This window comes from Rattus rattus, chromosome 5, assembly GCF_011064425.1.
Source record: "Rattus rattus isolate New Zealand chromosome 5, Rrattus_CSIRO_v1, whole genome shotgun sequence".
NCBI classification, from domain to species: domain Eukaryota; kingdom Metazoa; phylum Chordata; class Mammalia; order Rodentia; family Muridae; genus Rattus; species Rattus rattus.
In genome coordinates, this window is record NC_046158.1 from 137,330,986 (window position 1) to 137,353,001 (window position 22,016).

Here is a 22,016-nt window from a genome sequence, read left to right on the forward strand (position 1 = left end):
TAGATTTAGAAAGGATGCATCTAAATGTATACACGTGACACAAGTACAGCATGCCATACATTGGTCAGTGTATACACACACACATGCATTTTCTCCATTTTCAGAAACCAGACAGTACTTGGCACACAGAGTTCACTACACAATTTTCAGAGTTGACTTTCTGACTACTTAAAAAGAACTCATCTGTACAAAGACCCTGTGAGGAGGGCATCGCCATCAACTGGTGCTGCTGCACTCTCACACAGGGGCCAGGTGAAGGAGGGAAGGAGCACCGTGCCGCCCTCCCACTCCCCAGCCCCCACTCTTAGGGACTAAGAGCATCCACACTTGTGTGGTTGGCACCCCTAGTTAGGGTCTAGGGTTGGCAGATGGGGCAGGAGTTGATGGAGCCTGGGAGCTCTGTCTATCGTGAAACTTATTGGGCACGGGCTTCATGTTTTTACCAGTAGATATTGCCTGGTTTTATTTGCTTTTGGTCCAGAGTGAAGGTGCATATGATATAAGACCTCACTGCAGGACAGAGTCTCAGAGGCTAGTAGGAGATTGGCTCACGAGTACACAGACTCAAGGGAAAACTGAAATTGGGATGGGGTGGCGAGCGGTGGGCAGGGGTGTTGCCCTCCTCTGGAATTCTTTTCAATTTGAAATTGCAAAGCTCCAGTGGTCAAAAGGGCACAGAACTGCATGCTGGGAGATATCCTGGGGTGTCCGGGCCACCTGGAAATCTAAATCAGTTGTTTGCCTCTGCCTTCTGCTTAGGAGTGGGCCAGCTGATCCAGGGCTTACTCTTACTGACACTGTCTTCTTTACAGCCCTTGGTTTGTGGGCCACTCTTCCCACACTCTTAAATATGATTTACTTATCTGACATCCATTAAAGTTACTTAACTACATGGGATCTGAAGGCGCTCCCCACCCCCATCACCAGTTAACAGTGACACCTGGTGGTAATAAGCAGCAAGGTCATCTCCTGCCCCCACCCCTCCCCCACATTGTAAGATTTATGCCCCTCCTTATAAGGCACATTTGCCAGATAAAAGCATTAAACTGGAATGGCATCTCCACTCTTAGCATTTACAGCCTTGGTTATATCAACCATCCCCTGATCAATTTCCATTTCCAGAGTTTACAACCCAGATGTAAAAGCCTGCCACAAAGGCTATATTTAATATGACAAATTAAAATAGCAAACAGAGGCTCGGCCATTCTTTGAAGGCAGGGAAAGCAAACAAGAGGAAGGAAGAAAAACTCAGCTGTGATGTGGATGAAAGGCATCTTCACCAGTTGCCGACTTGGTATTCCACATCATGATGGCTCTGAGGCCCAGAGACACCTACTACCAGGCATGTCTTGTAGAAGGCAGGGCGCTCAGAGCAGTCCCTGGCCCTCAAAGCTTCTCTCACTAGTTCTCTGGCAGACAGAGGAGCAGGGTGGGGAGCTCACTGTTCTGAAGGGAGCTGGGCCACATCCAGGGACCCTTCTGACTTACCCTGTTACTTCTGGAGTCAACACTGAGGTCTGTCTTTTTATAAAACCTGCTATAAGCTCCCTAAACATGAGAGTGTGTGTTGTGTTATTCTGACTGCTATGTGGTGATTACTGAGGGGCAGAGGTAGAGGCTTCTGTGGTGGTCCAGGGCATAGGTCACAGTGCCCTGACTACATTGGTACTTGGAGTAGAAGAGGAACAATGAGTTTTCCAAGTGGGCAGATAGGCATTCTCTTAGTAAGGGACACAGGGGTTAAGGAAAGAGAACAAGGACAAACCGGCTGGGGTCTCCATCTTATTCTCTCCTCAGGACCACCATGACTGCTTCAGTACAGTCAGCCCCACCAGGCCACTCATTCCACATGGTGTGTGGCTCAGGACACCAGGCCCGCCTATTGCTTCCATGACTCCTCCTATTTAGAAAGCTCATTCATTTCTGAACCAAGATGCCAATTCAGCTCCTGATCAAGCACACTAATTCCCAACTCCCTCACCCCCTTCAAAATAAGTCTGCAGATGAGCTGTGGGTAAAGCGACCAGCCTTGCACTTGATCCCCCTCCCTGCAGGCAGAGACAGACCATCTGACTCGACCCAACATACAGTGGAAGGGTAGGTGCTGAAAACAGGGAGCTGCAGCTCTCAAGTGGTCTAGCCTATCCCCTTCCTCCAGCCACCCTGAGCACCAATTTAAGACTCAGCAAGGTCTGATTCTGGGTTTAATTGCTTTCAGTGGCAAAAAAGAATGAGAAATGAAAAGATAAATGTATTATGAATATTAGCTTATTTGATGATTCTAACTTAAAGGATGGGATGCAGCAATGGAGGAAAAGCAGACTGGAATGGGAAGTATGAAAATCAGATTTTTAGGGGTTGGGGATTTAACTCAGTGGTAGAGCGCTTGCCTAGCAAGCGCAGGCCCTGGGTTCAGTCCCCAGCTCCGAAAAAAAGAAAAGAAAAAAAAAATCAGATTTTTATAAGTCAAAAGAATTTATTCCAAGATAATGGCATCATGTGCTGGGGTTGCACCTTATGTCACAGGGCAACCAGCTATGGCTCAGCCCAGGGAGGACCACTTTTACCTCATGCTGGTGAGAGGAAACCAGGGGTGCTGGAGAATAAGAAGCCCCTTGGGATCTACCCCTATGCTCCAGAAACCATGGTCCATTCTGAGTCTAAGAGATTTGACAGGAAAGGGAAAGAAGGAAATAAAGCTACCAAGGAAATCAAAAGCAAAGATTGCAAAGACAATAAATCAATTCCAAAAGATATTCCCCTCACTTGTAGGGATGCGAGGTTTATAAGGGGGCACCTCTCCTTATTCCACAGTCAGAGCGGCTGTCCAGCTCCTTGGGTGGAATGGAGGAGTCATCTGACTCCCACCCCAGCAAGGATGATCAGATCTAACTCCAAACACCTAGGGAGGAGGGGCTCTGCCCAGATGAAGCTGGCAGGCCGGGCAGCCCTGGCAGAGATGCCCAGGGCAGGCAGCTGCAGAGCACACACACAGCCTGTTCCCAGTAGGCTGGAGTGCTGGGCTGAGGCCAGGGTGCACGCTGGGCCTCAAGGTAAGGATGCCGCTGTGCTTAGTTTCAACTTACAAGAAAAATCGCTTAGTCCTCAAGGAACCAAAACAGCCTGCACAAGAGGCACTGCTCTTCTCTAACAGGCATGACCAAAACTCTGGGATATTAGGTCCATGTAATTTTGGAATCCAAAGATCTCTCAAGTTGTTCTTTGGGAAGCAGTTGAGTGGTCTGGGCTCTAGACACAGGCACGTGTCTGCCTGCACGACACCCAGTTTTGCACAGTCTTCTATCTACTATGTGAGACTTTCTGGGAGTTAGTCACGGCACACCTAGTGCTCTCCTTTGGCTTTGCTATGGAGGGAACAGAGGCACAGTAAGGTGTTGGATCACTGATCACAAGAAACAAAGTAGAGAGTTGGAAGCCTTCCACCCAGGAGGGTTTGGGTTCCCTCCAGCACCCAGGCTTCCTGTTTTGTGCCCCTCTAGAATTGTTGCTGACACTGCAGCACAGAAAAGGTCTTCTGCAAAGAGAAAGCACTGAGTCAAAATACCATCCTTGGAGTTGGCACAGCTAAAGAAATCCTCTTAACCTGGCAAGGAGAAAAGGGAGCAGAGACTGCCTCAACTCTGCCCACCATTAGCAAATCATCTATAATTTAGAACAGACGTAAAGAGATGCAGGTGATGAAGCAGACATACCTCCTGGCAGCCTCTTGTAATTTCACGGGCTGTTTGGTGCTGAGGTAAATCAAGCAGGCATCAGCCACTTTATTCAGGTCACCCTCACCTGCAGGATAGAAATACAAAACAAGCCTCAGGCTCTCAGACTGCATTTGGGACAAGCAATCACTGTCTAGGGACTCAAGATTAGCCAGGCAAGGCCTTAGAACTCTTTACCCTTTCCAGCATACCAGGAATACCCTAAAGTACAAGGACAGGGGGGAGCAGGAGAGAATGAAGGAGGTGCCCAAGAAGGGAGGTGAGGAACACAAGCTCCACTAGTCAGAGGGTGCAAAGGGGCATCGAGCCATGTGCAGGTTCTGTGGCTGGGAGACCCATGTGGTACCTACCTAAGTCCAGACTTTCACAGAGGGGGCCCAAGCCCTGCAGGACAGCCAGCTGTAGCTTGAAGGCCAGTGTGTGAGAATAAACTGGTCCAGCCCGGGCACTGATGGGGGCCTGGGTGACTAAGGAGCTGGCCAATTTTGGCAGGACATCTTTGCAGAACCGGCTCCGGAGAAAATCGCCACATCTGCTTCCAAGGGTCTGCAAAACCTGCAGAAACAGTTCCCAACCTGGTGACTACACTGCTAAAGCAGCGAGCGGGCTGGGCATGCGTGGTAATTCAGTTCTATCTAGGTCTCTACTTAGGAAAGAATGGAATTGCTGCTGATAATCCTTGCCCATGGTTTGTGATTCTGACAGTTATGAATTTGGAGGTCTCTGCTTCCAAGCTTCTATCCATAAATACAGATTACATGGAGAGTAATTCCGAGGGAGCTTTGGTTGGATGGATAATATGATTAATATCTTGATTTCCTTTCCTTTTATGGAGAGAGAGAGAGAGAGAGAGAGAGAGAGAGAGAGAGAGAGAGAGAGAGAGAGAATTTAAAGCAGTTCATGTAGATCTAGGTATCTCTAGAATCTCTCTAACACCCCTTCAGGGTGTTAAGTGCGGCTTTTAACTCTTGCTAGCTGGGCAGACACACACTCGAGGCTCAGGAGCTGCCATGTGAAGGCATGTGGAGGATGGTGACCAGACTACAGTCCCTGGCTAAGCCAGGCTAGCTCTCGTGGCAGGAGCCGTCACTGTGTTCTGTGTGTCTGACTGCATAATCTCTCATGTACATCAGCCTTTTTCTATCTTTCACAACAGGCAGTCTCTTTGCATGTGTCGTTTAAACTTTCTGTAGCAGAACATATTGAAATGTCGTGCCCCGCTGCACAAGACTGAGCAAACAGGAGGACAGGCATTTTTTTAAGAATCAGTAAGCAAGGCATAATGGGCACCGGCATCCGTCCAGTGTGCAAAGCAAGGCCCCCAGCTAGGACCTTTAGCTGTATCACGTGACCTCAGGTAACGCACTATTAATGTGTCTGCGTGGAGAAAGCAGCCTTGCCTACAGTGCACACATCTTTCTAGGTTTTCATTTTTCTACACTGGCTGTCACTTTAAATAATCTATTAATTTTCATAAAGGGAAACAGTACATCTGAATAAGATTTAGTAATACTCCTTTCTGCTCTGCCTCCCCCAGGCTCTCTTTTCTCTCCTCCTTCCCTCTTAACACATAGACGCAGACAGACAGACACATACACACACCATTTCATGCATTTTGCTATGGAATTAACATGATCAATTATGCCCTTTAAATATAAGCGGGTGTTCTGGCTGCTGGAGATGCCGGCACACTGACTGCGTTCCAGCTCCCGACTGCCAGCCCTCCCCATCTCTTCCCTCTGCTTCATCTTGCTCATCCACTTCCAATCCGTGCTGTCTTGCATGGTAAATGTATCTCTGTAGGACGCCGTTAAGTGCTTTTTAGAACAAGGAAGGATATAAATAAATAAGTGAAAATTCATGTGCTAATATAAGCCAAACTAACCAGGAGAACGATATCTGTACAGGCTAAAGCTTTTCAAAGGTTTCCCCAGAGTTCTACTCATCCCTGACAGAACTATACCCAAGCCCCACCTGAAAATGGGTGACCGTGGGCTTGGGCTGAGCAGATGGGCCGATCACCTTGACTCTCAAGCAGTTCACGAAGCATGAGTCTAACCTGGGTTCTATCCCTTACCAGCTGTGCAGTCCTAAGATGTGTTACTGTCTCTGAACTTATGAAGTAAGCTTCCATGTGGGCAATGCAATGCCAAGCTTACTGCCTGGCACACAAGAGATGCACAGTGAACATGAACACTGGTGGCCCTCCCTTTACGGGTTCACTCAGCTTTAAAGTCTAAAGACTGCCATGTAGTTTCTCCTGTGCTTTTCTTATTTTTCTGCACTTTCTTCAAGTTCTGTGTCCAGAGGTCAGAGGAAGAGAAGTGATGCAGAAGAAGGGGGCAGCCTCTGTTCTTCAGCTCTGCATCCCATGACAACTAGGGCTGTCAGTACCTTGAAAGCTCTGAGCACCGCCAGGGGGTCATCACTTGTGAGTCGGTGCACGAGTGAAGGCCAGGCCCGATGAGCCAGGGGAAGAAGCTGGTTCTTGTGGGTCTGTAGAACTTCCACACACAATCCCAGCACGTCCAAGACCTGAAGGAAAGACAGAATTTCAACAGGCAGTAGAGCGTGAAACCGTATGCCGGGACCAAGTCACAGTTCAACAGCGTGAGCCTGAGAAGTGCATTGAGAGAGTAACAGAAACTTGATAGACCTTTTGGTTCCAAAATGAACCTCTTTTCCCGGTTTTGGCTACTCCTGTTTACCTCAGTCCACAGTAAACAAGGGCCACACAGTATACAAGGACAAAATGTATACTTCCTTGCCTTCGTGGAATTTAGGGTCAGCTGGGAAAGACCTTAGATACCATTCAATAGAGAAAAAGCTAGCTACTGTACCAGGAAAGACTGTAAAGGATAAATGTAAAGAAACAAACAGAAACCTTTAAAGCACAGACTTGGGACTGTATTTCTGAGGAATGGCTTCTAAAAGGAGACATAAATGGTGAGTGAGTAGGCACTAGGTCAGCTCACAGTGCGGGTCACTATCGCTGGATCAGAACAAAGAAGACCCTGAGGCCAGGACGGACCTTGGGGTAAAGTGCTTACTGAGCATGTGCAGTGCCATGGGGTCCATACCTAGCCCCAAAACCCCAGCAAACCAAAAAAGACCCAAAGCGTGTCCTGGTTAAGAAACGAGGGCAGCCACAATAGGAGAACGAGATGGAGGTGAACCATAAAAGGGCATGTTAAGAATCTTTCATTTTGTCCCAAGTATGCTGAGGCATTTCCAAGGGTCTTAGCAGGGAAATGACCCAACATAGCCATGTTTCTGAAGGTCATCCCAGCTGCTGAGGGAAGAAGGCATTTGAAGGGTGTAGGAAGAGGTGATATGGCCCTTAGGAGACCACAGCAAAGATGTGTGGTCACATGATCTTGGCAGAACCATGAAAGGACTTGAACCTGCTCTGGAAAGGATTTGAACCGTTTGACTTCAGCAGTACTGTGTGACATCAACAGAACTTCTCAGAGTTGGGTGAGGAAATGAGCATCAGAACCACTGAAGGACAGAAAGCAGGCAGGTGGAGCAGGCTGAGAAGCTGGTGGGGTCGAGTCTTATTGCTGCTATCAGAAGTAGGCAGGAAGCTGAGGGCCAGCCAGCTTTACCAGAGAGGTTTGGGTTAGCCTAGACACCCTGACCTTTTAGTCTACTACTGAATACTGACAGCCAGCATCAATTGTAGGTAGTGGTCAGGACAGCAACATACACTGGCTTTGCAAGGATGGGTGCCCCAACACAAGTGTACAGGCCGTGTGCCCTTGAGTCAGATAGGCAGAGTGAAGGTGGCCAATGGGTCTTACTAGGAGCTCCTAAAACCAGCTGCCCCACAGCAAAGTCACAGAATAAGAGAGGACATGCCCCTGGAGGAGACAGAGTTGGCAGGAGGAAGACAAAGCTTAGCAGGACAGAAGGGGCAAGAGTGCAGGACAAGGGTGGTCGGACTGGCTGCCACTGTCACTGTCTGGACAAGCTTCATCTTTTTTAGTGGACTCAAAACTGTCTATTTCCCACCTCTGCCTGGAGTGTTCTCCTTGCCTTTGTCCCTTTGCACATAGCCCTTCAACCTTTAGAAATGTTGCTGCCTCAGAGGCCTGCTTAGCTGGCTAGTCAGAAAGTAAGCTCCATCTCTAGATTACCCCTCTCTACCACAGTGCCTGCTCGTTACCTCCATAGCACCACCTACATTTGGATACGTGAGTGTATTGCCCCCACCCCACAACAGATACACAACTCTGTGAAGACAGAGCTCTCATCTGTTCCACTGCCTTCTGCATGCCCTCTGCATGCCCTGCAAAGGGCTCAAAGAGGGAGGGGATGAATGAGTGTACACGCCTCTCCTCACGCTCCCTATCTTTATATGAACATCTTGTGAGGGTGACCTCCTGTCCTCATTTTCCCTCACTCAAGGTCCTCCTGGTAAAAGGCAGGGGCATCATGTTAACTCAGCTATGTGGGTCTAACTCCTACACTGACAGGCTTTTAAAAAATGTATTAATTATTATTATTAGAGTACGCGTGTGTGCACATGAATCAGAGTATGTGTGCTACAACATTACTGTAGAGGTCTTGGGAATTGGTCTAATGTCTAGCTAGCCTAAATGTCATCCATCCATCCATTCATCCATTCATTCATTTTTGAAGCAGGGTTTTTCTGTGTAGTATTAGCAGTCCCAGAGGTTGCTTTGTGGATGGTAGATGAGGTTGCCCTTGAGCTCATGTGATCCACCTGCCTCTACCTCGCAAGTGCTGGGACTAAAGGCACGTGCCACCACACCTGTCACCAACTGACACTGTTAATGACTGCAGTGTGTACACAGCTGCCTCAAAGATGACGAGTATTCAGAAGCCCAAACAGTGCCTAGACACTAAAATTGAGTCCTTGCAAGCCACATATACCTAGCTCCAAATGCTTGTGGAATGTGGATGGACAGAGGTCTCATGAAGACTGAAAAGGCTAACACAGACGCTGACCCTGGCCATAACACAAGGATCAGGGTTCCCTGCCTACCCTGTCATTTAACCAGGCCACTGATGCAGAGCAACAAGGCCGCTGTTCTCCCTCTCGCTTAGGGTCAGGAGAAGTGATGCTTCTCTTTGGCTTCAGAACTTTTCTGGTGTGATTATGCGGTCCCCTTCCCCATTGTCCTTTTGCTGAGTCACCCGTGTGACTCAGTCCTCGTGATGGGGGCTTGCCTGGGAATTGCTGACACAGGAGGAAGTCAGATTGTAGAGAGTGTTGGATTTTTCCCATGATGAAGATAGGGAGAGAAATAAAGGCCAGGCTTAGAACAGCTACCTGAAGTCACTAGAAGCTGCATCCTGCATCAAGTCAGCACAGAAATGAGAGCCTTTCGAAGCACATGACATTCTTTGCCTTGGGGACTCAGCCCCCTCTTGGCATTTGAGCTGACAGAGAAAGATGTTAAAATTGTCATCCCACAGAAAATCTCCTCTTGATGCTTCCTATAAACATCAAGCATGGACCAGGAAGTGAGGGCATCTGCTTGTTCACCCAATTACCACGGACCACAACACACCTCAGACTTGCTGCCCTACCCATGAAGAGAAGGGCCACACACTGACCTTGAGGCGGACTTTCAGGTTTTTATCTGATAACAGGTGGATACAGCGCTCCATCACGTCCTTGGCTATCTGGATGTGCACTGGCAGTGGTGGCTCCACGTCTGGAAGGGCGTCCCTCTCATCCACTCTGGGAGGGACAGACTGCTCCTCTGAAAGAACTGAATTGGTGAGAGTGCTTTAGAAAGGTGGCCAATGTGACGGCCAGCTTCAGCCTCCAGAATAGGACTTAAGAGGAAAATCCAGAGAAGCACTGTAAAGAATTTAGGCTAAGTTACACAAGTGAAGAAGTTCGCTGGGTGTGGAGCACACACCTACAGTCACAAGAGGCAGAGGCAGAGGCAGAGGCAGGTGGGTATCAGAGTCTAAGGTCAGCCAAAGCTGCTCAGTAAGCGGCACCCCACCTTATAGCCTGCAGATGCAACACAGGCTCTGTGATATGAACTTCTGCACGGGAGGAAGAATAACAATATATTGGGAGGGATAGGAAGCAGGATAGTAGATGACTTAAAACTCTTTTAAGGGCACAGTTCTAATTTGAAGCCCTGGGCTGGGCAGTGTCTGGTGTGGCCTTTTCTCTGTTCTCTTCTGTTTGATTCATCCTTTGACCACAGAGGGCTGAAGCTTATCATTGTTACTAGGGTCTTTGGATGGCAACGCCTACCCTTCTTTATCTTTTGGTTTGAGCTGACATTATAAGGCAGTCTGGTGCAATACACAGATATGGGGCTTGGACTGGAGCACTCCACACCCTGTTAATACATCCTTCCACTGTACATCACCTCACCTGCACCAAAGGGATAAGGCATATATCCGTTTGCTAACAAAGAGAGACTGAGGAGGATGTCACAGCTCTCATCATCTCTCTGCCTGAAACCCAGCCCCATCCCCACCCTACAGGACTCTTCTGTCTACTTAGAGGCCCCAGCCTGTTCCACTGTCCCATCAGCAGCTGTAAGCATTCCCACTGGGCTGGGCACTGCGTCCATAACTTTTTCTTGGTTCAGATTCCTTTGTTGGAAAACCTGAAACTTATAATACAGCCTGTACCAGTCTCCATAGAAGCTGAGAAGGTGAAATCAAGGAAATCAAACACTCATGAAGACTGGGAATTTCAAGAGTGACAGGGCTGGCCTGCTCTTCTTCGGAGGAGTGGGATAGAGGAGATCTGCTGTTTGAAATTTGCCTGATGTGGAGTGCTGTTTCAGGTATGTGAGCTTCTGTTTCTGGAGGAAGGTTTGATTCATTCCAACTGATCCCAGAACTATCCATTAGAACAAGATCTTTGTGTGATTGTGTGTGTGTGTTTATGTGTGCGCACACGTGTGCACATGCATGTATATAAAGGCTGGAAGTCAAACTTGGGCTTTGTTCCTCAAAAGTTATCTACCCTGTTTTTTGAAACAGTATTTCTCATTTGGTCTTGCTGAATAGACTAGGTTAGCTGGCCAGAGAGCCCAGGGACCTGCCTGCCTTCACATCCTAAGTACTGGGATTACAAGCTCATGCCAGGCTTTTTACGTGAATTCTGAGGATCAAACCTAGGTCCTTATGCTTGCACAGCAAGCATTTTACTGACTGAATTATCTTACCAGCCCAAGAACCAGAGTACTTAGTCACAGAAGAACAGATTCATTGATGGAACTTGAATTTTGGACTAGAAGGACAACTTTGATCATGACAGACCCTGTCACCCCCTCTTCACAACTGCAGGTTTGTGTGAGGTCTGAGTGTGGTTCATAGAAAGGTTTGGGTTGGCTCAGCAAAGAAACGGAAGACAGAGCCTGGCAGGCTACAACAGAGCAAGCACTCTGTCATAGGGGCCATACCAGCTCCGCTCTGCATGAGCCTTGTTTGGACCTGTGCTGTTTCCACTGCTCTGTTGCATTCACTGTGGCAAGCTGTGCTCTCCTGTTATCCTGGGCACTAAACTCTCCTGTTATCCTGGATGAATGTGTTGGCTCCAACTTACTAGAATCAGAGCACAGATGGGAAAATGAAAAAGAAAAAAAGAAATCTGCTCACTTCCAACCTAACAAACTAATTTGGGACTCAGTTCGATTTAGGACAGTCCTGAGACCACCAAGCTCATTATGACTTGGCATTTTATATTTGCAGAGGCGATTCTAATAATTTATTAATCCTTCCGTGACCTGAAGCTCCAGATTGAGTTTGTGAATAAAACAAGAGGCCAGAGCTGATACTGGCTTGAACTCTCTTTTTCCCTCCTCTCATATAAATAAGCAAGAAAAACACTGCAATCTTTCTCTACCAATAAAGATGAAGCTTATGAATAGACAGTGGAACTGGGGGGAGGGAATAACAGGAAAAAGCATAAAGAAACATGTCCAACTTGGGCATTAATCAAAGGCATGCAAAATGCAATAACAAGCCATTCTTAACTTGTCAAAATAGAAAGAAGTGAACCAAGTAATTTCTGCACCCCTGCCACTGTTAGGAAGGTGTAGATTGATCTGACTGTCTGGAAGGCAATCTGGTCAGCATCGGATGTTGTTCTTACCTTGGACCAAGAAACCCCACTTGTAGCGTTTTGGAGATGCATGTAGGTGGGGAAGCTCACACACAGAATCACCCTTGCCACACTCTTCACCACAGCAAGGCTAGAGGCAACCTCCACTTCACACGGGACATGGACGCTTGGCAGCTGCCACTCCAACACTGATCATGAAACCCTGGAGTGTGTGTCCTTTTAATGAGACCCAGAAAGGATGTGGTCCAGTTAGACTCTGGTGCAGTGGGCACACGGCAGAGCCTAGTGGTGGTAAGTCCTAGGTTCAGTCCTCATCAGCACAAAACAAAAACTATTTGCAACCATGTAAAACAGAAGCAACCAGGTAAAAAACTTTGTTAAAAAAATGGAAAGTAGAATCAGTTCACACACACGTTTGTGTGCACAGCACAAGTTTGGGGGCAACTTTTCTTCTCTTTCACTTTTTGCAATGATTTTGCTGTTTTCGCAATGATCTGTTTTAAGAAGGAACCACTGAAAACAAAATAAATAGCAATTACCTTCTTCAGCTTCAAGGTCAGAAACATTCCCCTCTGCCATATCCTTCTCCTGGAGATAGCTCAGCACAAACCGCTCGATGTCCTCAGCTGTGGTGCTAGCCTTGCTAGCTGCTGGCGTTTGCCTCGCCACTTCTTCTAAACTGTGCTGTTGGAGTTGCCCAGTAGAACCTGAGTCTGGGAACCAATGTGCTGAAAGAAAACATCATCATGATGACCTGGGTCACTGATGACAGGCACTCCCACTTTATAAGTAGATTAAGCTCTTTGGCAAGACTGGCATGGCTCTGAACTATCCAGACACTGACTACTTCCTTGCCCACCCCCGCCCCCTGCCCCCAACCACCACTCCAGTTGGGTGCCCGACAACTTGCTGTCTTTCAGTGGCTTCAGTATGTGAGGCATTTTCCTGCCTCAGAACTCATATATACATCGCTCTTGAGTGTCCAGAACACTTTCTTTACATCTGGCTAATTCCAAATCACTTTACATTTTAGAACAACCAAACAGTTCCCAGTAAAGCCATCCCTTACACAGCACAATGCCGTTCCCCATGTATTTTGTACTGTGTTTATTTTGTGTGTACTGTCTGGTATGTGAATCTTCACCAAGGAACTCTTGACTCTAATATGCCCACAGCATAGGGTGGGAACTCAAACAGGCAGAATGAAAACCACAAGGCAGGAGAAGGAAGACAAATGATGTAACTCTGAGGACAAGATGTGCTCCTTGGTAGAAGACATCTCTTTTCTCACGCGGGACTCTAACAGAAAATGCTCCAGTGCCTCTCACATGTCACCACAGAATAAAACTTTAAGCCATTCCCGAGGTTTTCAGTTGTGCTCTGAGAGGCTGTAGGCCTCTGCAGAGATCATGACAGGAAACCAGGAGGCAGCAGGTCAGGGTGAATGTGCAGTGTCCACCAGGGACTAAACTCCTTATTTGACTACAGCAGTTCTAATCTCAGCCATTCCTGGATACTGAGGCCCTTCACAGTCTTCCCTTTAAGAAGATTCTGAATACTTAAACATGAAGCATCAACATCTCCAATCTTACAGCCGCTGGTCCATGCGCTCCCTCTGCAGACAACAGGACAAAGACCTGTCACGTTTTGCACCTGCTAATCTCCTCTTCATTAAGGAGCCATTGCCCAGCACCAGAATAGCGAAAGGGAGGTGACAGGGTCAGGCACCTGAGACATTTACCAGATGCTTGAGATGCCAGTGTCCTGGCCACTATCTGGAAGTTCTTACACATAGAGTTAAGCAGCCTTTTAAAATTTAATTTAATTTTGAAGAAAAGGCAGAGACCTGTCTGCCTGAACCTGCTGAATGCAGGGAGTAAAGTTGTGCTAAGTGTGCTGTTTCTTCAGTGCCCCATTCCCAGGTGTAATTAGGCTCTGGGTACACTCTAAGGTGCTGGTCCCAAAGGGTTAAAGTCCAGCCACAGCACTTCCACTGCTGGGAGTTCACACTGCAGATTCTTTCTACATTCAAAGCCATGTCAGATTGGAACATCTTTGCTCACAAATGGGTTTTAAGCATATGAAAAGAAGCTCAACCTCATTCTTAATGCAAAGTACAACTATAATAAGGTGCTATTTTCTCCTATTGGATTAGCAAAGATCAAAAGCTCAGTAATAAGGAAGTATGGGTGAAGGTGTGGCAAAATTGGCACTTTTACATTGCTGAAGGAGCTTAAATTGGTACAACCTCTTAGGAGAACAATTTGATACTCTCAATCAAACATTTAAATGTAAAACTCTTCAACAGGTTTTTCTTTTAGGAATTTATACTACTGATACACTGAAGGCAAAAGAGAGTGCAGCAGATGTAATTTGTGGCAAGGCTGAGAAAAGGCTGAAATGCCAACCCAGAAAGGGCTGGTTAGACTTAGTGCTATGACACAGTAGGGAGTGATGCAGCTGTAAGAGCACCCCAGTCCTGTGTCAATGGGGAACCCCCACCCCCAGTGCGGATTGTGACAGGACGACTTCCTGGTTCATCCCTGCTGTGAATGCTTCTGTTCTCACTGGGGCACCTGTTGCTTTTTAGTCAATGCCTATGAAGCATGCATGTTCAGTAACTCAATGCCCTAAAACATGTGCTTGGTTCTTCCATGACTTTCCAGAAGTTCTTTGAAAGCAAACTTCCATTCTCATCTTAAAAGAAAGGCCATCTGTTAGGCAATAGATGACAAGTAGGAATGGCAGCATCAAGTGCTGCTGTGATCTTTGAGTGAGCATTAATTTTATGACTTACTATTTAAAATGCAATTACATATTGGTTTGCTTCAAAACTTGTGGAAAATCCATCTCCAATTTTGTTTTACACCCCCACCTCAACACACAATGTCCCAGATGCCTCAACAGTCTGCATTTTCCTTTCTGTAATGTAGACCCCACCCTTCTACTTCAATTTTAGAAAGTGCTATACCTTCAGATTACCAAAGACATCAGGAATCTAAGAAAATTCAAATTCCAAAATCCAAATGTGTTACCCTCCTAAAAAGACGCATTTCTTATGCTTTCACTTTTGTCCATATTTTTATGTATGGGTGTTTTGCTTGCATGTATGTGTCTGTACACCATTTGTGTTCCGGGTGCCTGAGGTAGTAAGAGGAGGGCATCAGGTACTCTGGGACTGGAGTTACAGATATTTGTGACCCACCATGTGGGTGCTGGGAGTTGAACTTGGGTCTTCTGCAAGAGCAAAAGTGCTCTCAACCACTGAAAAATCCCTCCAGCTTCCTAAGCCTTTTTGTAAAATGTTTACATTTTAAGCTGACATATAATCTAGTTCCCCAGTGTAGCAGAGATGGGCATGTGGGCCACAGAGCTGGTCTCAGCCTGTAATGCCTAGGTAGTTAGGGGTCTCAGTCCACGATCAAGCCAGTCTAGACCTGTGTGGGTTTATCAGCTGCTTCGCTAGTGACTATTACCACAGACAGGAGTTACAGTTAGGATCTGAAATGCCTCCCAAAGGCCATGGCCCTTAGCTAGTGGTACTCTTTGAAAGCTGGTGGCAACTGTAAAAGATGGGACCTGGATGGAAGAAGTAATAGGCAAGCCTAGGAAGTCCTGGTGGCCATGGCACAAACAGCTTTTCTCCATCATGGCCCTTGACCAAATGCTTCTACCTTATCACACTCTAAAATGCAACAGAACGGGCTTTGGACTAAACTTCTGAAACCAGATAAACCTTCCCTCCTTTAGGGTGTTTTAGCCTCAGCTACTTTGTCATGGTGTTTGAGAGACTGTAGTCCAGATCAAACTTCTTCTCTTGGCCTGTGTGCCCAGTAGGATCTCCGTATTTCCTGTTTAACCCTGTATTATACTCTCTCCAACATTTTCTCCAAACACTTCATCCCTGCGTGTGAATAGTATTCACACCATTCTGCTGATAGTGTTCTTAGAATCATAGGAAAAGTGCCATAGCCATGTACATACAGCTTGGCAGCCCCCTCTATCTTTAGGTCACAGCCTTAGTGGTACTTCCCAGAGAGGCCCTCCCTGACCATGCAACTTAGAGCAGCCTATCCCTGTTTGTCCCCTGCATAAGGTTTTCATTTCCTTCAAAGCGCTTATCAGAGGCTTCCTGAGCTTGCTTAATGCTTTCATTACTTGTTTATCATTCCTCTCAGTATCAGGGAAGCTCCATGAGTTTGTTTATCTTGTTCCCTGCTCTATCCTCACTACTTAGTGTAGCATCTGACATATAGCAGGCATTCTTTATGAGTGAAACAAGCATTCACACTGTCTGGGAATGTTCATGAATGAATGAATGAACACCGCAAACATCACCTCAGAGCAGCTGCTTCTCCTGAGGAAGTTTCTCACATGGTTTTAACCTGACAGAGAGGCGAAAATTTCTCTGTCCTACTAACAGCACTGGAGATGTGCTCTTTGGATAAAGGCACCAGAATACAGCTCAGTGTTTTTCATTCAATGATTAACTATCCAGCTGAGGGATTTGTTTATTGATTAGACATGCTCGTGCTATACAGCTCCGGCTTGCCTTGAACTCATGATCCTCCTGCCTGAGTTTCCTGGCAGCTGGGATTACAGGTATCATTCCAAGTCTGTTTTTCATGGTACAAATTGTGCCATGTTAATGGTTGCACAACAGAATCAAAATAGAGAAGAGACAATTAAGTCAACTTGTACAACTAAAAGGTTAAAAGGAAAGGCTGGAGAGATGGCTTAGTGGTTAAGAATACTGGCTACTTTTCCAAAGGACATGGGTTCAATTCCTAGCACAATATGGTAGCTTACACATACCTGTAAATCCAGTTCCAGGGGATCTGATGCCCACTTCTGGCCTCTGAGGACACTGCATATATGTGATACAGACCCCCCATTTCTCTCCCTCCGCAAAACCCCAAACAAATCTTAAAAGAAAAGTTAAGGATGGTTACAGTGCTTTAATGCCAGCACTTAAGAGGCAGGGATGGCACAGCAGTTAAGAACACTGGCTGCTCCTCTAGAAGACCCAGGTCTAATCCCCAGCACTCACATGCTGTCTCATACGCTAACTCCAGTGCTAGGAGATAGCGCCCTCTCCTGCCTTCTTCAGGTACCAAGTGCACACGGGCAGGCATACATGCAGGCAGAATACTTACACGCCTGAAATCAAAATAAATGTTTTTTTTTAAAGTTTTTAGATTACTGCTGTCCAGTATGGTCCACATGGCTATAAAAACTAAACAGAATTAAAATTTCAATTCCCTACTGGATGTAATGGTTCACCCCTGTAATTTCAGCACTAGAGAGGCTGAGGCAGGAGGAATGCTGCAAGTTCCAAGTTTAGGCTTTATAATGAGTTCCCAGGGAGCCTGGGTTGCAGAGTGAGACCCTGTCTTTAAAAAGGGAACTGAACCAAAATATTCAATTCCCCAGTAGTACCCACACATAGCTGGGTAGAGGAGCCAGAATATTACCATCATCAGAGAATTCTACTGGAGGGTTAGGGATGGAGCTCAGTAGTAGAATACCTGCTTAGCACATGTAAGTCCTAAGTTCAATCCCCAGAGCCAACCACTACTCAAAGAAAGAAAAGGAAAAGAAAAGAAAGGCTCTATGTACTGTTCCAGCTCTCTGTGGCTGAGCATTTCCGGCTGCTCCTGGTCTCTACTAGCACAGGTGCTGCCAGCTCTAAGAAGCACCTGTATACTGGGAAGCATAGTATACTGGGAAGAATAAACTTGCCACAAATCTAACTTTATCCCTTATCAGGGTCTCACTGAGCCTTGGTTTCTTATTTGTAAAATAAAAAATGCTAGCCTGTATGGTTTATATTCCGGTTATAGAGCAGGGCTCAATAAATGGCAGAGATATTCAAAGTATAAAAATAAACAGTGGAGCCCAACAATCCCCTGTGGGGTTGGAGAGACAACCTTTCCAATGTTCTCCATAGCACGCACATTCATGAACATGGAATAAAATAAGAATAGGAAAACCAGGACCCTGGCTATCTCAATTGGCATCAAAAAGGGCTTTCAACATACCCAATGCTGCCAGTAGAGCATGTAGAACGCTGACAAAGGATGCAGCTCTCTTATCATAAAATTGGTCCAGGGTGGCCAAGACATCTTGAACCACATCTGCTACCAAAGGAAGTAGGCTAGCATCTGAGTTCCGAAGCATGACTTCCAGGACTTTTGGGGTATGAGGGTGTAGAGTAAGGTGACGCAGATTTAAAGAGATTCCATTCACCAAATAGTCTGAATTTTGATTGATCAGGTGCTGTACAGAGTTATAGCCACAAGCATGGCAAATATCTACCATGGTGCTAGCAGCCACTTGACTAATGAGCAAGGTTTGGTCTCCAGCCTTCTCTAGTACTGGATAGAGAGCTGACATCAAAAGCAAACGAAAGTCTTTTCCTAATGCATAAGCAAACTGGCCAATCCCTTCCAACTGAATGCATATCTGCCAGATGTTACTGTTCATGGAGCAGATAGTGGGACTCGGCTTTGACAGGGCTGGAAAGGCTACAACTTGGCAGGTGTGGACACCAGATGTGACAGCCTGGAGGCCTTGCTGCTTCATCATCACCTCCTCCTCCTCCTCAGCTTCAATACAGGTAATCAAGTACCAGTTTTCTTGGCTCGTGTATTCCTCTAGTATAGATTTCACAATCTCTCTCAATTCCTCTGGGCTCGTGTTTGCACATTCATTATGAATATCTTCCACATCCAGTCCAGCAGCCCCTACAACCAGTTCATTAAGGATCATGGCAGCTTGCTTCCGATAAACTATAGATGTATGATACAGTTCCATAAAGTGATCCACAAGCAAATACAGGTCCCCATAATAACCCAGAAGCTGACAGATCTTTCGAAGGAGCAGGAACACCCTCTCGTCAGTGAAGCATCGGAAATATCGCCTCTGGACTCTGCTCCATGGCCGTGCAGCTGAGGCCTCTGCAGAAGCACTGAGGTTGTCAGAATTCCATCGCCGCTCTTCCACCATTTTGACATCAGCCACCTCTAGCTCCAGTACTTGGATGAGTGCCCTGGAAAGGCGCTGCACATGGGCCACAGAATTGAGAATTACATGTACTTTGGGACCCAACAGTTTCAGATACCCAAGTAACAGGGAAAGGGTAGAGAACTTGCCCTGATCATCTTGTGTGTTCATCAGGCGGGGAAGAGATGTGGCCAATGAATGCAGGCTTTCTGACAAGATATCAGCCAAGGCTCTGCTGCCCACTACTACCTTCTGATCTGCAAGACGCCTTAGCACTGTATTGCACTGGGCCTGCACTTCAGAACTTTCATCATTCACTAGGCCAACTAACACCTTCAAGAGGGGACCTGTGGATTCAACCAGGGACTGACTGCACTTCAAAAGCAGGGCCTCCACAAACTCTACCAGTTCCAGCCTCACCTTCCAGTGTGGGTGAACAGAGACACAGTCAATTATCTTTTTAATAAGGATTGCCAACTTGTCACCAGTACTTTTTACCCAGTCTGCTTCTCTGTGAATCATCAGGGCTGCTACTTTGTGCTCAACTGCGGGCTTTGCTCGCACCTTTGGGATCCTTGTGAGCTGTTCATCAGCCATGATGAAGCCCACGGTCTTGTAGAAGACCTTTAGGGAAGACACGACAATGCTGTGACCTTGTTTAAAGTCTCCTGTGATGACTCTGGTCAGTGCAGTTGAGATTCCAGGTAAGAAAGATGCCAACAAGTCCCCCAGCTGTTGCTGCTCCAGTTCATCCAAAGGCCTTGGATGGTCCTGACAATCACATTGAAGGAGGAGAACCTGTAGACACTGTAAGGCAGCAATTTTAATCTGTTTTGACTTCTCCTGCTCTGCCAGGCCCAACAGTAAAGACACAGCAAATCCTAAACGAGGCAGAATGGAGGGCTCATAAAAAGTCAGAATGATGTCCCTGTAAGCTGAGTGCATTAAGGTGCTAAGTCCCTGGATCACAGCCAATTTCAACTCCTCTGACAAAGCTGCGGGTTTCTGGGAGTTGGGAGAGTACAGACAAGCTGAAAGTTCTGAGAAGAGTTCCTGGAGAAGCTCCTGCTCTCTCACACATGTTGAAGAGAGGACAAAGGTGAGGCATTCCACCACACTCTGTACCAGACGCTCTCTTTTGGGCCCTGGGGTCTTCAGGGCAAATCGCAAGGGGAAGAGAATGTACTGCTGTAGTTCCTGAAGGGCAGTGTCACTTATGGCTTGTAACTGTGTCTGCAGATGTTCCACGTTCTCCACTGTCTGGGTCTTTGTGAGCTGAACACAGACTGGACGTAAGACACCAAAAGCCTCCTCGGGAGTGTCAAACACCGCCATCGTACAACCGCTTTCCCCTACTGAGGAAACATCCTGCAGGCTAGAGGAGAGAAGCTTCTCAGTTAAAAGGGTTAGGCTCAAAGCAAATACAAAGTTAAGGTCCATCCACCCACCCACCCACCTAACCATCCATTCAACATTTATGGGGGTCCCATGTGCTAGCCACTGCAAGGAGGAACAAGGAAACTGCAAAGAACTGGCTCCTATTATTGGAGTATCCCCAGCTTAGTGAGGGATGTAAGCATATGCTACAGTCTCTAGGGATTAGGACAGACTTACATTTAGGTTCTAAGTGAGCAGGGAGGAGGGGAGCAGGGAAAGCCAGAACTACTGAGTTTCACAATAGCATGCCTGAACCATGACCTGGGCCAGGCCGAGTTTGGGTTCTAATTCCTGGGCTGCTGAAAGAGGCACATACAGTAAAACAGACCATCGTGGTAAGTCAGTGTAAGTTTTCATGCATGTACAGACCTACAGATAGCGTTTCTAGCACCTGAGAAGGCTTTCTTACGTCCTTTACAATTGATTCCTCTTTCCTCTCCCTCTCCACTCTCTCCCTCTTCCCCCTCTCTGGAGATTCCTTTTGCCTGTACTTGTCACTGAGAGACTCTAAGTGAGTGAAGTGAGCGTCGGGGGTTGGGAGGCTATGATCATCTTTCTGTGTATGGTAATACGGAGGAAGGATCAGGCTGGGTGAGGCTGACAGCAGCACAAAAGGAAGAAGAGCGTGCGCAGAGAGAAGGAGATCAGGAGTGCACACTGCCATGGACGTCATGGGGGAAGAGCTTTCTGCAGCACAGAAGGCTGGATGGAGTGCAGGAGAGCAAAGGAAACAGGTGTAGAGGAAGGAAGGGGCTGAACAGCTTGATGCCTGAAAGCTCTTCTTCAAATTCAGAGACAGATAATGGGCAAAAAAGAGAATAAACAGAGCTTGAATAGAGAAATAAAAGTCTAAACATTCCCCTTGGGAAAAGAGAGCAGCATGCTGGGAGGATGCAAACCTGTGGCCCAAGGGTACTCAGGACTGAGCTGAAGCTGCAGACTGTAAATGTCTAGTACTGTAAAATGCTGGCACTGAATGAAGAGATCACCCCTCACTGGATTAGTATCGTCTAGTCTGGTGGGTGGCCTTGCACTTTTCTCCTTGGCTGTCCATCTCTATCTGCATGAGTGAGTACTCCTAAATCCAGTGGCCACAGGGCTGGCAGGCCAGAGGAGCATGGTGTGTGTATGGGTCAAGACTGGGCCGTTTCAGAGTTGAGCTGGTGGTACCCGAGAAGAGAGGGCTCCGGCACACAATCAGACACTAGGAATCTGGCAGCTGGAGTTCCACAGACCCTGTGAGGAAGGGTATTTCTGGCATCTGTGGCCAAGAAAGAATTCCAAGCCTCATTTAGATCAGGAAAATGCCAAATGTGAGTGCCATAGGCTTGGCTGAAGACCAATGACACTCCCCTGGGTACTGGCTAATATTCTCACTATCTGTAGCATCTCTTGCCTGAGGTACTCGTCACTGGATTAGTGAGTAGGAAAGGAAGCTAACTGCAGTCAGAGACAGGAAACACATTTCAGACTCTTGAAGGTGGTGAAGCTTACCTATAGTAGGACCACTACTAGATGCAGATGAGACTTTAAATAAAAGGACCAGCTAGACAAGTTCAAGTATACAACAAAAGATATTTCTTAGCATTAAAACTATGATTTTCTATACCCAAAAAGTCCACTTGATGAAATAATAATGATGATGGCTAATTCCTGAGATCCAGTGAGTGGCCTGGAAGGTCAAACAGAAACTAGCTTAAACCTGAGTGAGGGGCTCTGCAGGTAAGCACTTGCTGTGCAATACAACAACCTTAGTTCAATCTTCT

At 46.8% G+C, this 22,016-nt stretch overlaps 1 protein-coding gene across 2 annotated transcripts in view; it reads right to left on the minus strand.

The window, feature by feature from the left end:
* The window catches only part of Tti1 (TELO2 interacting protein 1), a 48,146-nt gene that overhangs the window by 7,360 nt on the left and 18,770 nt on the right, over window positions 1-22,016 (minus strand). For both annotated transcript variants that reach the window (XM_032904640.1, XM_032904641.1), the window contains exons 2-7: window positions 17,850-20,188; window positions 12,348-12,536; window positions 9,321-9,478; window positions 6,129-6,269; window positions 4,085-4,289; window positions 3,714-3,801 (exon numbers count right to left, since the gene is read on the minus strand). In XM_032904640.1, coding sequence (XP_032760531.1) covers window positions 3,714-3,801; window positions 4,085-4,289; window positions 6,129-6,269; window positions 9,321-9,478; window positions 12,348-12,536; window positions 17,850-20,148 — 3,080 coding nt within the window. In that variant the 5' untranslated portion in view covers window positions 20,149-20,188. The remainder of the gene's footprint in view (window positions 1-3,713; window positions 3,802-4,084; window positions 4,290-6,128; window positions 6,270-9,320; window positions 9,479-12,347; window positions 12,537-17,849; window positions 20,189-22,016) is intronic.